The sequence below is a fragment of the Perna viridis genome, chromosome 7, assembly GCF_037379345.1.
Source record: "Perna viridis isolate PV_CMFRI_1.1 ecotype Kerala chromosome 7, ASM3737934v1, whole genome shotgun sequence".
NCBI classification, from domain to species: Eukaryota; Metazoa; Mollusca; class Bivalvia; order Mytilida; family Mytilidae; genus Perna; species Perna viridis.
In genome coordinates, this window is record NC_142451.1 from 35,806,318 (window position 1) to 35,823,232 (window position 16,915).

The window sequence follows — 16,915 nt, forward strand, 5'->3', positions numbered from 1 at the left end:
GAAATATTTTCATACGTATTTTCATGCCATTGCAAAATAAACAATAATACCCAAGATTTTGAAAATCGGTCCGAAAAAGTCGCCATTGTTGTTTACATGTGCGGGATCGCTCTTTCATGTAAATATGATAAGAAAATACAAAAAAAAAATAATTAGATAAAATTAAACATAATACAAGGGAAAAACAATTTGTATTTTGTCTATTAAATGCTTGTGTTAATAAAATGTTCTTAAAAAAATAATCATAAAAAAATTTCGTCACTGCATGACTGGTAAATATTGACAGGTGCCCGGATTTTGTGTAAGTGTTGCCAGGTGCAGGTGAGGTTAAAATTAGGGGTTGTTCTACCAATCTGAGTACTTTTGATCCTCTCAAGTATTTCTGAATAGCAAATTCTTTATCTTTTTTAACGTGGAAGCTGTAAACAATTTGAAATCACCATTACTGTGGCATTGCACTGATTTTTGCATAATTTTTGGTAGTCTTAATGGTTGTTTATTTACCAATTCATTCAAGGCAATTGCAATGGCAATGCTGAAATCAAACTTTCAGCGATTCAACGTTCAAATGTAATGTGGCAATCGTAGATGAAACCTGAAACGCTCCCAAGAAATATCAATTAACACCACCTTTCCCTTTTTGGCTTTTGTCAGCCCTGTTATATTATTCTAAAACGATGAAGGTGAAACGCTTCCGAAGAAACATTAATTAAAAACAACTTTGATAATTTTTGTCAGCTCTGATTTGATGTATTATACTGATACAGCTGGTCAGAGAGGATGTCATCAATCTGTCCCCTATTTAAAGTTGATCCTTCCCCTGGTGAATAATAAACTCAATTAATTATGCATTATGAATTCATACACTTAAATTAAACTTACATATCTTCTGTGTATCCTTTACATGATGGTCATCGATGAAAATTTCAAATTCATGGGCACTTACAGGAGAAGATAAATTTAACAAAGAAAGTAACTCCAATCTATGCATTTTCTGATAAACCATATACTACTAAATGTTTGTTTGTGTGATCTTTATAATTTGAAGGTTAGTTTGTAATTGTTTACATGTTTAAATGGAACAGCCTGCAGCCCATGTCTTTGTCTCTGAATAAAAAACACAATAACCTGTAAATATTAAGTTTCAGTATATGGTACTAGATTTTATACACATTATTTTATACAATATAATTATTAGAGGAGACCTATCAACTTGGGAGCAGAAAAACCTGGGGATGGATCTAATTGCTACTGTTAGAGAGTAGACCTCACCATTTTCCAGACAGAAGCAATTCTTGCCAATCTGCTCTCCATAACTTTATTCTTCAATAAAAATTATTATACAGTAGATCATTTTTGACAGAAATATATTAGCAATCTGTTAAGGGTTTAGTGTTTTTGTTTTTCCCAGAGGTAAGGTGCACATGGCTGTTTTGAAAATGGCAGGTCCAGTTTGTTTTTTTATCGTTCCATGAAAAAAGTGAATATGAGTGTGAATATATGTTATATATTTCAATAATCATCTACAATGTACTTTTATTCAAAATATGTGTTTTTTGTCACTTCTTTTTAAGTTTTTTATCAGTTTGTCCTTTTTTGCTTTATTTCCATTACTATATCATGCATCACCATTGATTTCAGTTCTCTTTTTCTGTCTACACACATTTTTTGATTCTATCAAGCAAAATATGGCTCTTCCTTAAGTTTCCCAAGATTCTCAATGCACTACATGTGCTGAAATCAAATTCTTCTTTTGGACCATTTATAGAGACCATCATTAGCCATTGGGGAACTTGGTTGGTGAGTCTATTTCTCCAATCTATTCCTTGCTTTGGTGTCATATTTCTGACAGACCAGACTGATGTATCCTTCCTCTGTGACAATTAACCATTGGTCATATTTGTCCTCACTCATTTGCTGTTTGGACAGCTTTTTCAAACATTCCTCATTAAAATCCCCCTTCTTTGATTCGGCTGGTTCAGACTTCTTCATTTTCCTCATCTTGTTCTGACATTTCCCTCATTTGATAAAGGAAAACAGAACTTCTTTGTCAACGAAAACGAATCTGTGAGGCATGATTTAATTGTGAAATTTGAAGGAGCAGAACCAAAAAAATTCATTATTTTTTATATTTCACCGACCACCTCGTTGGAAGACAGGTGGTCAGCAAACACAGCTTAAATGGCAAAATTGGAAAGCAATGGATTTATTTTTTTTCCTAAATTTTTGGCATGAAATTGGTTTCACTGGAGAGGAAAACAAATTGGTGGCGATTTCTTTGGGCCATTTTTGTCCAACATTTGTAAGGAATTACTGGTAAGTCTGTTAACTTCATTTTTCATTAACATTTTCACTCCATCATACAGTTGTCTGTCTTGGCCGTCCCTATCTTGGAATAACTTAATATAGTTTTAGTCTTTGCCTATGAGGGATAGAGCTCAACTTTGTTGATTATGATGTTCTATGGTTGATGTATCGACCAACAGGAATATGTGGGATTTCCTTTAATAACCCATGATGTGTGTCTGCATTGAAGGTTCAAACAATCACTTCCTAACTGTATATGTCATTTCCAAAATATGTCACTTGCGACAGAATGATTTTGAGCCATTCATGTTTCAGAGCATCTACATACATGCATATAAGATATGTTGCTGACACTCTGTCTCTATGGCTTAGTTTGTATTAAACCAATTAAAGCTAGCAGATATTTTCAGTCTAGATATATAGGTCTCAACTGCATTTCAACAATTTCTAACAGTATATAGGAATAAATTGGTCTTTTTTTTTGTTTTCTTTTGTTTTTATTTAGTCAGAGTTTTAACAATACATCCTACATGACCCACCACCTGACTAGGGTGTTTGAGGGTATGAAGGATCTGATTGTAAAACCAGTAACATTCAATTGATAATTCAATTTACAACAAGAAAAAAATAAAGCAGTGCTAGGAAAAACAAAAAAGGAAACACTAAACTAAAGACATATATATAATGCATCCATATCATTAAATATAAATAAACAAATATCATATCCTTTCTTAGACATTCAGTTAATTTGAAACATGTATAAGCTTGCTTAAAATTAGTTGCTATGTATTTAGGAGACCATTGATGGGAAAATTACTTTAACTGGAAACCAAAATAATTCAAATTTATAGTAACAGAACAATTTTTTTCCCATTGCACTTGTATTTAGATTTAACCCAAATAAGATTTAAGTATGTACTAAAAGACTCATGAATTTGCTTTTTTATGTACATGTATTTTTATACTCTCAGAGGATCAAAACTACAATGCATGTGCTTAAGTTGCTTGTTATATATGCTTATTTTCTCATGAGAATTTTTATAGATTTTATAATGTACTGTATATATACCCTCATCATTTAATGTGGACATTGTTGTTAAATTTTGAAGAATTTTGTAACAGATTTGGCCAGGATAAGTGATATTGAATCATTTGATTTTCCATAAGGGAATGAAAAACCAAAATTGTCAATATGAATCAATGAAGTATAAGTGGCTTTGCTGGCTCTTGGTACTTAACAGCAACTATTACTGTTTCAATTTTCAGTTAAATTATTAATAGGATATTTATTCGTAGGCTTTTAACAGTATATATTAATATGCATATAATTCTCATCCTTTCTTATTGGAGAATGTTTATCCATGTATATACATGTAATGCCTAGAGGAACATGATAATCTTAATAGTAATAGGTAAGAAAATTCCCGTATTTTTTTAATATATGTGCAAATGGAAGAAAATGTTTTCACACTCATTTACAATATCATCATCTTGTGTGTTTTTCTTCCGCAATCTTGACATCACAAGCCTAGGCATTTGTTTTAGGATTTTTAAAAATAATTTTTTTACACATGACCACATTTATACAACATTATTTGGATTAATGTTTTCATTACACGTATAATAAGCTAATACAGTAATTGTTTTCTTTAATTTTTATCAACAGTAATTTGTTCTTACTATGGCTTCGAATGACCTTGTTGCAATATGGGATGTACCACTCCCTGATGGTGTTCATAAAATTGAGTTTGAGCATGGAACAACAACAGGAAAAAGAATTATTAGGGTTGATGGCAAGGTATGATACCTAAAATAAAACCAATGTATGCAGTTTTTTATGTCAATATCTGTATCACATGCTGTATCAACCTGAGACTCCTTTATCACCCCAAGGGCCACTGGCCCTCGGGATGATGTAGGTCAAGGATTGATGTATATTTTAATGATACTTTAAGTAGGGTCTATGAAGGGGTGTGATATAAGGTATGCAAAATAGGTCTAGGGGTGTGATATAGGGTATGCGATATATGTCTGGAGGTGTGATATAGATTATGCAATATAGGGTTGACAATATAGGGTTAAAAAAAACACTTATAATGCATATACAAGCAAGTTATATTTTAATCTAAATATATGATATAATTCTATATTACACTGGCGTTAGCTGCAAGTTTATGGCATCATTAGGGCCCCGCCAAGAAAATGGTGGTCGCCTACAGTGATTCATCTGTCCATCTGTTACAAACTTGAGTAAGGGCTTTAACTTTTTTGTCTTTCAATGTATGCTTTTGATATTGAGCATGTGCGTAGATCACCTTAAGACGGTGTGTTGCATACCATTGGTAGTGGCCTATGACCTTAAAGTTTGACCTCAAGGTATATTTGGCTTAATGGCTATGGCGGGATCCACAGAGATATATATCGTCTCAATGATTTCTAGTTGTTTCCAAAAAACATGAATTTTTAAGCAATATTTAAAGCTTTTCTATGATAAAATGGTTTTTGCATGACTATCTGGGAATATCATCCTGCATTGTTTATATACGATTGCACTAAGTTATATTGCATGGATAATCTCTTGTAATGCCTTTATAACCTATATAAAACAACTGAGGACAACTAATCATACAATGACAATAGTACTTTTTAACTGATACAAATATGTATTTCTGTTGTATATAATGGTAGTTCATGTAGGTATTGAATAAACACAAGCGGGCTTGTCATTACATAAATCAATGGTTACTTGAATATTCCTTTTTTATATAATAATTTTATATTTAAAGCAGTTTCTATTTGATACATTACATAATATACTGATTAGTTCATTCAATAAATTCAAAAGACTTTTTGTTTACTGTAAAAGTACTATTGTTCGTGGGGTGGCAGTTTTCATGGTCTTCATGGATAGGCCAAACCATGAAATTTAGTTCCCAATGAAAAGGAGATTTCCATTGATTGTATACTGAAAACCTCAAAACCATGAATTAAAAAATCTATGAACTTGTGTTTCCTTCCTATTCCACAAAAAAATGGTTTCCACAAATTAAACTTTCACAGTGCCTCAGTGTTGGGGTTTGGGCCTACTAACTTATCAAAAACCCTATACTACTATATCTCTAAAAGCTTTTAGCTTAAGTGATGGACATATCTACCTTTAATGACAAAGTTGTTTTTCAAAATAAAAACTAAATGAAACTATTTTAACATTAATACCTTAGGAAATTTATAGAGAAGATTGGATGTTTAAATTAGTTGGCAAAGAACATTTTACAGTGGGTAAAGCCAAATGTACAATCTCAATTGATGCTGTAAGTGGATTCGCCTATGAGTATCTATTAGAAGTCAATGGCAAACCATTGAAGAAATTCAAAGAAAATCAGGCAAAAATTCAGAGAGCTTGGTGTTTAAAGATTGCAGGCAATAACTTCCGAGTTTGTTTAGGTAAGACAGAAAATAAATACGTGTACTGATGGATAATTTAACCAAAAAGTTTTATTGATTTTACCTTTTCCACAAGGTAAATTTGAAAGATAATTTCTGTGTTTTAGCAAGAATGTGTGTAAACCTTTAATTAATATCTCCATGGTCAAAGAAAATATATTTTAACCTCAACACATTTCATTCTACAATAGAATACTTCATTTTGAGTAACTTGGTAATGAAGGATGAAGTATATCAATTTTCATTTGTATGAAGATATCATTGGATAGTATGTATTATTGAAGTTTATTCAAAATTTGCTCTGTTTTGATGGGTTTGAATTTGTTTTTTTACAATTATGTTGTATTATTCTCTTATTAATATTTAAGCTTTTCAATAGATAAAGAAAATATATTATCCTGTAAGACTTTCTATTTTACAGAGAAAACAACGCTGGATCTTTATGTGAATGGCGAAAAAATGGAAACTTTTGTAAGTAAAATTGAAAACCTAAGAAATTCTTAACACACCTCTAATTACAAAACAAAAAGACATAGACATCTTCTCAATAGCTAGTTGAAATTTCAGTACAAGTCTAGGTATGCTACTGAGTAGTTTAAATAGCTCTCTAGGCAGAAATCTGCCCTACATTATACCAATGTGTCCTACTTAACTACTTCAGAACACCTGTGTGATCTATTGGACACTGCCTTCTAAGTTTGAATAGATGTCATTTTTATGATTAACATCTAAACGTCAAGTAAATACAACTCACTGAGGCCATTTAAATCATTGTTAAATTTTGGTACATTTTAAGATTATATTTTATGGTATCTTATATACACAGTCACTGTAAACCAATAAAAAAAATGATTTTACTTTCTAGTATTTACAATCATTTTACAAACATTTCTTAAACAGCTTTGTTTAAAAAAAACTATTTAATATTAAGAAGGTCCTTAGAGGACTGGTGCCTGCATTTATATTGCAAGTTGAAAACATGATCATTTTGCAAATGTGTAATGAATGTTACCATAACTTTAAGCTCTTAAAAGTACTTCAGCTAGAAAGAATCTCATTTTAACAATGTATGAGCCTCAAATGTTTTTGAAAAGAAGTTTTAGCATTCAGTTTGATTAAGTGATTGAAACTAAAAATAGGTGTGGTCTATGAATATGTATATAAAATGAATAGTGTTATCCAATCAGAAACAAGTAAATTTCTTGTATATAGAATACAAACTACCCAAACACACTGGTGGGTGGCAAAAAATAGAGGTTGAGGCCATCATAATTGACAGCTATTTGAACTTGAAAGGCAGTGTCCAAAAGATCACATAGGTGTTGTGAAGTAGTTAAGCAGAACACATTGGTATAATGTAGGGCAGATTTCTACCTAAAGAGCTATTTAATTTACTCACTAGCCTACATAAATTAGCTTTGAAATTGGAACTAGTCTTTTTTCAATTCACTGTAAATCATGCACATATCTTGTGGAGAGAAGTAAACAACCATTGTCTAGCAAAGTATTTTGGGACATCAACTTTAATTTTCCAAATAAAATAATTTAAAAAAAATGACCAAATTCTCAGAACTTCTGATAGAAGATACATTTGTATCTCCCATTGAAGAAAATATGAAATGACATATATTGATGATTCAACTCCTAAATTGTTATATTGTATATTGGTGTTTTATTTATTCTTCATGATTTTTAATGGTATTTATTTTAGTATTCAACATTCTCATTGACTATACTATAAACATATTGACTGTACTATAAACATATTGACTATACTATAAGCTTATTGACAATGCTATAAACTGATTAACTGTACTATAAACTGATTAACTATACTATTAACTTATTTACTGTACTATAAACATATTGACTATACTACATGTATAAACTAATTTATTGTACTAATTTTGTGGATTTTGTCCAATAAATATATTCAAGGAACTTAGTTTACTGTATTTTGAAGTAAATAGATACATCTTTGCACAAGTAATGGTTTTTTTTGGTGTGTAGTAGTCTAATTTTCATGTTCTTTTTGTCTACCACAAAAAAATTATGCATTAAAAAGTAAGCATCTGTCACAATAATATTCAAGAACAATGCACTGACTTGACATTAAACTGATGCACAGGTTTGAAACTGTGGGAATATGAGATGCTACATCAAGAATTTCTCCAGTTTGTGTTGATATTGTATACATGTATCATACCAGAAAAGTATGTGGGTGACACCATGCCAATGTCAATTTAATTTAACATTTGTAATGTTACATCACATCAGCAAGTTATGTACATTCAGTGACTGATATAAGTTGAGTGCATTTTGATTGCTGAATACTGGTTACAGTGTTCAATCAATTCATTGTCTAGTATGTCTACATCATTTGTTCCAATGTCATAAAAATATAATGTGTTTGATTTTTAGGGAGAGTTTGGTGAAGACTGTACAGAAACTCATTTTCAGATCGGTGCTCATAGTGCAGTTATACGAGGTTATACTACTGGTAAACGAAGGGATGGTGTACAACATAAACTCTTTGTTGATGAGGTGGAAATTCCTGAATCAAGGGAATAAGTTACAAACTATTTCAGATGCTCAAAATATTTGTCTGAATAATTGGTTTCAGCATTTTGACCAAGGAAACACCACTAATGGACATGGAAACTAATTATGGTTGCCACCTGGATTGTTCTGAAAGATTTGTTTCTCTTCCTATTTCTCAAAATGTCCTAAATGAAAAGTGCTAACATTTTGTAAATTGACAAGTTGTCCGTTTGTTTATGTAAACAAGATGGGAAGTTACTTGTGATAGAAGGAACTTGTATCGATCTTTCAGAGAATTTCATACTACTGAAAAATGTTTAAATATTGTTACTCTGTGATCTTTTGTTATTGTGTACCTTTGAATGAAAGTATATATTTATTGTTGTCTCCTTTTATGAAGGTTAATATATCTTTACTTTTATGATTTTTTATGGTATTAGACCTTTTCCTTTTCACTCAAGACAGGTTAACTTATGTCTTATTTTGTTTACCTTTGTTACAGTGAATTGACCATCAACTCTGACCTTTTTCCTGCAGCAGTTTAATTGCATGAGCGAAGTTGTCCATTTAAATGACCACAGAGTTTAAGCTCCATTGTTACATATTCAGTCAATGAATCCATTTAGCGAAAGTGGTATTTACCATGGGCTATTCCAGTTTAACAAGATCAGAGGTCACAGTCAACTGACTGTAATTTTATAGAGAAGACTTTAAGTACCAAATAGGCATTCAAGGTCACAGTATCAGTTTTTTATTCCTTTACTATTGTTGAGGTAATTTGACTTTGTATTTTATTTGAATCTGTTTTCTAGGTCTAGGTCATATGGTCCATCTTTTCAATTATTCTGGAAATGTCACACTTGAGGTACCTTCTTTTGATGTTTAGATCTGTCAGGGGAGGGTTAGATCCAGGTATAACATCTGTCAGGGGTGGGTTAGATCCAGGTGTAATATCTGGCAGGGGAGGGTTAGATCCAGGCGTAATATGTTCTTTCATTAAGCTGTTTTTTGTATATTGTAATGTACTGTGATAAGTTTTTGAAAATAATTTTGATAAGGTTTAGTAAAAGCTATGAAATGTATCAAATTTCATGAACATATTTTTTCAGTGATCTCATATATTACTTCTTTGAAAATGGAAGCCAATATAGAATTTATTTTCTGAAAATGTTTAAATAGTTTATGGTTACGTACCAGTGTCATCAATGTGCTCCCATATCTAACATAGGTATCTTTTGGTATCATCACAATGATACTCTATTATATATAGTTGTAGATAGAGAATTTTGTTGGTCTGGGTTTTATATACTTCTGTGGATTGAATGTTTCTTGTTTTTTTTTTTTTCACATCTATAGTAAGTAGCTTATTGTAATTCCAGTCTGAATTTATACAGGATTGTATTGTTCATCATACTATATGACGGTAGTTTGGCAGGTGTAAAATTTTGTGATTTTGAGGTGAAAAGGTGTATGAGAGATTTTGAAGTTCTAATTCTGCTAGTTGTTGCACTGACTACTGAAGCCAAGATTAAATATTCTGCAGAATTTATTTTGGCATTTTGAGCAAACCACTAAAATACATTAAAATTAGCACTTTGCAAACATTGCCTGCTACAATGTATACACTATTCTGTAACAACTTTTTAAATTTCTAGTCTCGTTCCTTGTCATAATATCATATTTGTTTGGAAGTTTTTATTAAACAAGTTTTGCTTTGCAGGTTGAGGAAGGCACTATATTATCCTCATATAGAACCAGGGGTGTGTCACTCTGTTTCCTTGGTTATTAAGTTATAACTATATAAGACAAGCCATTTTTCATAGTTATTTTTATATGACTGTATGTACATGTAGTTAGAATTTGAAAAGATAATATGAAAGTATTCGAAGTGTTCCTAAACAACTAATTGTGAAAATAACATTCTTATGTAAGTAAGCCATTCACATTTATCATAAGTTGATATAAAAAAATCAAAATTATCATATTGTTTGGCAATATACATATAATGCTTTGTATCTTAACTGGATAAAATTTCATTTTCATTGCCATTGAGTGTTTACCAATATTCTATAGAGTTTAATGCTCAGCTCATATCATCATCAATTTCAACAGCTTCAAACTGTATTATTATCTCATCAATCAAGATCTGATTTTGTTTTGACACACTATTATTTTATATTCAGGTTTGTCATCTCATAAATCATTAAAAGATTCTGTCTGTAACACTAAATATTTTGCAGTTTTTTGTCTATCTTATTAAGATTTGAATGTTTGTGTCATGATGGGATTGCTCATATGTAATGCTTGAAAGCTTTTCAAAATCTTTGTTTTGTGAAGATAAAAAATATTGTTAAGATGAAATAATTGGCATGAAAAATGCCTCTACAACAGATGTATGGTCTGAGACAAAAAACAAGTAAATTATACTTTATTTACTTAAAATATGTATTTTAAATGCAATTGCATCTATAAACATGGTTGTTGAAGTCTTCTGATAATGACTGCATATATTTTCCTCTTGTAATACTTAAATCAAAATATTGCTATGTCTGTTTAAAAATGAAGTATTACTGTAAAACCTCTATTGACGTTAAAAAGCCTAAAAGTATCAAAATCATCCTGTACTTTATATTTTATGTAAAAGAACTTTCCTTCATGGATGTTAAAGCTCACAGACCTGTCTGACCCAAACCTTGAACAAAAACAGTTTACACCAGGCACTTTTGTACTTTGGTAAACTGAACACTTGCCTGAACAAATACTGTCAGAGTGTTATTATTTGTTGGGAACCGATTTTCGTGTGTTTGGTAAACCCCGAAATTTTGTTGCCAATGAAAAGGAAATTTTCCGTTCATTTGTTTGATAGAGTTGTCAAATCAACAAATTCAAGAATCCATGAATTGATCATTTTCCCCTAATCCACGAAAATTGGTATCCCAAATAAAAGTACTTTCACAATAGGGGTTCAGTTTAGACAGGTTTCACTGTATTGTAGATTTACCTTCATTGATCTTATTTGAGTTACTACATTCCGTTATGTAGTATTGTTTTAAACTTGTTTGTAATAAATTGTTATCAAATTGAGCAGTTTCTGTTTATTTTAATTTAGCTTTGTATGAAGGGTAAATGGTTTGAGAAACTAAAGCATGTTCATATATATATTTTCTTCATTGGTATGAAGTTAATATTGTCAGAATATATGTTAACTTGTGGGATACTATGGCATTGAAGTGCAACATACAAACACAAAACATTATATAGCAGCAATTTACTAGCAGTCATGTAAAAACAGCACCAACTCTACTAGGTAAAACATACTGTGAAAAATATTTAAAAGGCCAAATGTAAGAAATTGTATTGCAGAAGTATTGGATGAATACTGTGGTATTGTAAAGCCTGGACAGTAATAGATTTGTTCTTTATCAGTTTAACAAAATATTGGTGTTACTAAACTAGATTTTGATGTAAATGCTTAGCACTTGACCACCTGGGCAATTAAAAACAAACACCAAATATACATGTAATACTGAAGTTTCTTTGTAAATACATACACAAGGCAATAACATTGAGCAAAAGTGTATATGGTAACAAATATCTGGTCTTTTAACATTGGCATAACACATACTAACTGTAATTCTAAAGCAACAGGACATTTTGTCAATAACATATCTGAGACATTCTTATGCACTAGAACATGACACTCTCAAATCAGCAATATGATTTCTACACAAAATGAACCGTGAAAACAATGCAAGAAAAAGAAACAGACACATCTGATCATAGTAGAAATGCGGGATACAAATTGCTACTTTGTGTCAAAATTTACATACAATGTATCAACAATCATACCACAAGACTTTTAAAAGAGATCATTTAATTATGCATCAGTCACATTACTGTCATGTGATGTTGTGGTATTGTCATTGTCTCTATCTCTAACATCAGATAATGGATTACTAAAACCAAAGCTACCTTCACCTTCTTCTAGCTGGAATGGAAAAAATGCAAAATAATTCAAAGACCAGAAAATACAGAAACCACTGAAATTTGAAATGCTAAAAAATCTAATATTTACAACAAAAGCTTACAACTTCTGAATATTAAGTACTTCTCCATCTAAGAATTGGGCAAAATGTATATAATGTGTGGCACATGAAGGGAAAAAAAATTGAGATTTTATTGCATTAACCAATTAATTATACCTGATAACCACCAGAAATAACCATCAAAGTGTTTGTAAAATTTGCCTTTTTAAGACATTGATAGGTCAAATTTAGTTGAAATGCACTATGGAAAAATGGTAGGAAAATTTTCCCACACTGTTTCCCTACATAAGCAGTAAAAAAAAATGTTACAGGGAGTTGACTTCGTTAATCTGGAAAAGCCCAAGGTAAATACCAGTTTTGCTAAATGAATTCATCTATTGAATATGTAATGATGGAACTTAAACTCTGTGGCTGTTTAACTAGACATTGTCATTCAAGCAGTTAAACAGCTGAAAGTAGGAGATTTTTCCCTAAATGGTAGGAGATTTTTACCTACAGAATAGGGGATATTTATCTACAGGAAAAAGACAAGGTGGTTGTCAACTTAAAAGGAAAAAGCTTGAGATCTTTGGGATTAAAGTGGAATAACATTGACATACCGGTAATGGAGAATGATTAAAGCTGTATCATTTTTTAATGATTATAATAGTGGACATTTTCATATTAAAACTATACAAAGACTTGGACTAACTTCTCATAAAATTTACTGAAATAAATGATAAAATACAAAGATTTCAGAAATGTGCATTAGCTTATATGAAAAAAAAACACTAAGCACTTCTTTTATTACATAAAATAAAAATTCAAAATTTGCAACACCATAATCACATTATCCAGAGTGTGTCATGACTTGTTTTCCTCTAAAATAAGATTGCATACCTACAACATAAACTTCTAGAGAACCATAAGAAATGGCAAAACAGAATAATGTTATTTAAAACAGTGATTTTACAAGTACCAGAGTTTTATTTATTCTATCACACTCCAGTGGCCACCTTATAAAACTCCTAACAGGTACATTCAAATGGGAAGGAATAGTTCTCCTATAGCAGTTTAACTACCTGAGTTAAGGTCTCTATTTAAATGACCACAGAGTTTAAGCTCTAATGTTACTAATTCAATAGACAAATTCATTAACAAAACTGGTAATTACCTTGGGCTGTTCCAATTCAACAAGGTCAGAAGTGGTAATTACCTTGGGCCGTTCCAATTCAACAAGGTCAAAACTGGTAATTACCTTGGGCTGTTCCAATTCAACAAGGTCAAAACTGGTAATTACCTTGGGCCGTTCCAATTCAAAAAGGTCAGAAGTGGTAATCAACTCAGTGTAAGTAAACTGTAATTAAACCTGACTTGATTTTATGTTTGATGTTCAAAGAATTTATAAAAACAATTCTTAAAATAGCACTGACAGCCATGATCTACATTCGATCAGCGTAATCAATTCAATTTTCAACTAGATACCTCATGAATGCATGTAACAAAATTTGTTATATTCCACTCAACATTTTTAAAAGAAAAGTTAAGGACAATAATGACACATGGGTTCAAACTGATGGCATTGGTATAATGGCTAATAAAAACATACCCTCTCTGTACCATCTTTAGAAAATCTTGTAATCAATCTTTCTGAAAACAGTTTTCCTGTATATTTTTTCCTCATACCCAGGACAACCACTATGATTATAACACCAATCAGTAGAAGTAGACCAGCTACAAGTCCTCCTAACTGGGCCTTAGTTAGGGAAAATTTTTTATCTGTAAATATAAAAAAATACATCAATTTAAAAGAAGGCTTCCTTCTAATATTTTAAATGAAATTGACAACATACTTAAATTGACAACAAATAAATTTCATTAAATAAGTTTCACTAGAAAATTCCAATAAGCTGGTGTGAATAGTCAACATTTAAAGCAACATTTTAATTGCACAGCATGCAAGTGAAGACTTTTTTAACCCAAAATATTATGGTATTTTCAACAAGACAAAAATTATCTATATCTTACCTCCCTGCTTTGATTGTAGAAACAGGAACCTTCCTGTAGAATTCTGGCATCTATCACCATAAAAAGTATTTGCACAGATACATACACCCTGAAACAGATAAAACAAGATGTTGCTTGTCACATTGTCCTAAGAATACCTCCACTCAACCATTTCTGTCAAACCTTGAAAAGGGAAACCCATTAAAAGTCATGCAAAAGCAATATACCAAACATCTTAAGTTTTCCCTCCAATAGATGCCGAGAAATCTGTTACAAAAATTTCCTTAAAGTTAATAAGTGGAATGGTAAACAGGAAGTAGAAAACAGAAGAACCCGCTAAAGGGCAGACACGGTATAAATTATCATTCAAAGGCAATATGTCAAATATCTAAACATTCAATTCAATTTATGTGAGAAAGTGTAATGAATGGAAGAGGTGATTGCAAAATATAGCTTATACAAGTGGGGATATAAATATACCAAGGATTAACAAAAAATATTCAATTTGTTTCATCAAAGTCAAGACGCTGTTAGCAGAGAATTATTTTTAAATCAGGACTTGGGTGAAGGAGAGTCTATTTCTATCCAGGTAGTTGTAGATAATTTTGAAATGATGGTAATCCACATTCAGAAATATAATGATTATCTAGAGGTTGTGTACAAATCTAATTACTAATCAGAAAGGAATTAAAATATTTCTACTCTGATGTGGATTTTTCAATTTTTGGCACTGATTGATTGTATTATCCATGACCCATGAAATTTACTGTCTTAACTTTGGAAATATCATAATTAGAAAGAGTAAATAGCCAAAGATGATCACATGTGCTGGAGAACTGTAGTAAGACTTAAGAAGTATGTAGACTTTGTTTCATGTTCTAGGCACAAGTAATTATATTTTAATTATTCACAATAACCAATTAATTATCCTACTATCAAACAGATTTTCTCATTAATTTATAACTTATTTTCAAATAAATTTATAATTTTGTGATCAGCAGATTGATGTTCCAAACCACTATTACAAGAGAAAAGTGCTGTGGTGATTTGGTAAAAATACATAATTTATATCACATACTTTTTATCAAAATTAATTTTAAAGTAAATATTAGATAATTCACTGCTATCTATATAATAATCAATGGGTCTCCATTTAAAACTCCATATACAATGTAACTTACATTCTGAGCACAATATCCTCCATTCTGACATGATCCTGGTGAACAGTTACAGATACCAGTTCGTGGCTGGCATCCCTGGTTAATACAAGATAAAGAACATCTACTCTGGCAATTCAAACCCCAATATCCTGCAGAACAAGCTGTAAAATACAGGAATACCATGAAATATTCAGGATCATTAATATAACATTTGATGTAAATTAAATAAAAGGAATAAAAGTGGGTATATCACTATATAATTTAATTTCAGAAGTAAAAGGCTTTCTGATCGGATAAAAAATTGTGTCAATTTCTCACAGATTTTGTAATATGACTGTGACGTCATTAACCTTTTTTGATGATATACTCATTGAATACTAAAATTAAATTATAAGGAATGACTGTTATATTTTTCAGTCTATTTGAAATTACCTCAATGCCTGTGGTGCACACATGATAATAACCTGCTATACAGGTTACCACATGACTAATATTATTTCTTCATTGGACCGAAAATTTAACAGTTATTCCTTAAATAAATATTAGGATTATGTAAATTTCCCTTCTATAAGTTTACACTCGCTGTGCATCTGCGTTAAAAGTTCAAACAATCACTTCCTAAGTACATATGTCATTTCTGCAATATGTAAGTTCCAACTGAACAACTTGATATCATTGATGTCTTAACCAACAGGAACAAGCCAGACTCCCTATAATACATGGTGTGTGTCTGTGTTTTAAGTTCAAACAACAATATCCTAATTGTGCACATCACTTCCGACAGAAAGATTTTGACCCATTCATGTTTTGAAAGAGGATCTACATATGTAGGAGGTCACTGACGATCTTTCGTTAAAGAGTATAACAACTGTTGGTTTTGGTTTTGTTATCAATACTTACTTTGATTACATAAGCTTCCAGTAAACCCAGGTAAACACACACATGATCCAGAAGTACTGTCACAAACTCCACCATTTTGACAATCTGGACATGATTGAGAACAGTCTGCTCCAAACTGTCCATCAGGACATTCTTTAAATAAATAGAGATGAAAGCATTATGGCAAATCTTTATTTCAAGACAAAAAAAAAGGGAACTCTAATGCAAATCTTTACAAATAAATGAAATAAATGTGACTCATTCAAGCAGTAAATGGCAATGTATAATCTTTCAGTATATACCATTTACATCACTGTATATACATTTTCAGTTTCTTGAACACAAACAGATTAATGTCAATTACCTACTGGGAAAATTATCCACTTCTCTGTCCGGTAATAGCATTCCAGACACTCTGATAAATGAAGTTAATGTATTACGCAATTCATGTGTTTGCTCGAAACAGAAATCAGTGATTAAACTGATTTTCTAGAAAGTAGTCAGCAGCTTCACTAAAGTAACTTAAAAGTAACAGGTTAATGTTCTTGCTCT

At 31.1% G+C, this 16,915-nt stretch overlaps 3 protein-coding genes across 10 annotated transcripts in view; 1 reads left to right on the plus strand and 2 right to left on the minus strand.

Annotated features, from left to right (window-relative positions):
• Window positions 1–271, minus strand: part of LOC148612473 (centrosomal protein of 70 kDa-like) — a 46,404-nt gene extending 46,133 nt beyond the window's left edge. The window contains exon 1 of one of the 3 annotated variants that reach the window (XR_015924417.1): window positions 51–271. Coding sequence is in view for 2 of the 3 variants with exons in the window: in XM_088593950.1 (XP_088450076.1) it covers window positions 51–86 (36 nt within the window). In the remaining variant the exon portion in view is untranslated. The remainder of the gene's footprint in view (window positions 1–50) is intronic. The other 2 variants (XM_088593950.1, XM_088593948.1) reach the window with 2 other exon arrangements.
• LOC148612474 (fas apoptotic inhibitory molecule 1-like) lies at window positions 272–11,376 on the plus strand. 2 transcript variants are annotated; one of them, XM_088593952.1, is made up of 5 exons: window positions 272–301; window positions 3,974–4,105; window positions 5,529–5,751; window positions 6,173–6,222; window positions 8,173–11,376. In XM_088593952.1, the coding sequence occupies exons 2-5, from the start codon at window positions 3,989–3,991 to the stop codon at window positions 8,320–8,322; spliced, it is 540 nt and encodes a 179-aa protein (XP_088450078.1). In that variant the 5' UTR covers window positions 272–301; window positions 3,974–3,988; the 3' UTR covers window positions 8,323–11,376. The 2 variants fall into 2 exon arrangements, with proteins under 2 accessions (XP_088450078.1, XP_088450077.1); XM_088593951.1 differs by having other exon boundaries at window positions 273–321.
• Window positions 11,377–11,807: 431 nt separating this feature from the next.
• The window catches only part of LOC148612475 (uncharacterized), a 59,196-nt gene continuing 54,088 nt past the window's right edge, over window positions 11,808–16,915 (minus strand). For all 5 annotated transcript variants that reach the window (XM_088593940.1, XM_088593941.1, XM_088593942.1 and 2 more), the window contains 5 exons: window positions 16,385–16,516; window positions 15,506–15,645; window positions 14,346–14,433; window positions 13,927–14,096; window positions 11,808–12,280 (listed from right to left, as the gene is read on the minus strand). In XM_088593940.1, the coding sequence (XP_088450066.1) occupies window positions 12,170–12,280; window positions 13,927–14,096; window positions 14,346–14,433; window positions 15,506–15,645; window positions 16,385–16,516 (641 nt within the window). In that variant the 3' untranslated portion in view covers window positions 11,808–12,169. The remainder of the gene's footprint in view (window positions 12,281–13,926; window positions 14,097–14,345; window positions 14,434–15,505; window positions 15,646–16,384; window positions 16,517–16,915) is intronic.